The sequence below is a fragment of the Plasmopara halstedii genome, assembly GCF_900000015.1.
Source record: "Plasmopara halstedii genome assembly, contig: Scaffold_1865, whole genome shotgun sequence".
Taxonomy (NCBI): domain Eukaryota; phylum Oomycota; class Peronosporomycetes; order Peronosporales; family Peronosporaceae; genus Plasmopara; species Plasmopara halstedii.
In genome coordinates, this window is record NW_020188773.1 from 1 (window position 1) to 419 (window position 419).

The 419-nt window shown below is 48.7% G+C and overlaps 1 protein-coding gene across 1 annotated transcript; it reads left to right on the plus strand.

Moving 5' to 3' along the window:
• Positions 1-18: 18 nt before the first annotated feature.
• Positions 19-256, plus strand: PHALS_02233 (plasma-membrane proton-efflux p-type atpase; the record flags this gene model as incomplete). The annotated part of the gene is made up of 2 exons (XM_024716695.1): positions 19-137; positions 193-256. 2 exons carry the CDS (start codon positions 19-21, stop codon positions 254-256), a joined length of 183 nt encoding a protein of 60 aa, XP_024582268.1.
• Between the last annotated feature and the right edge of the window lie 163 nt (positions 257-419).

The window sequence follows — 419 nt, forward strand, 5'->3', positions numbered from 1 at the left end:
TGGACGCGCAACAACGAGATGATCGGCCCTGGCATTCAGCGTAAAGAGGGTGTGCTGCGTTCGCTGGTGTATCTACACGTGTCGATCTCCGGTCAAGCTTTGATCTTTGTGACACGAACGGCTGGCAGCAATAATTGGTTCTTCGCTGAAAAGCCATGCAATCTATTATTGATTGCATTCGTATTCGCTCAGGTGGTTGCTTCAGCAGTTGGCTGGATCGGTTTCGGTGGCTATCCGACCGACCGTATTGCCGTGATCGGTTGTGGTGGTAGTTATACACTCATTGCATGGCTTTGGGCAATCGTCTGGCAATTCCCACTTGACATGATTAAATTTATGGTGAACTACATTTTAACCAAGAACACGTATGCCAGCAAGGCATTCACAGAACGCATCAATGCGGGTCACCCATCCTTGAA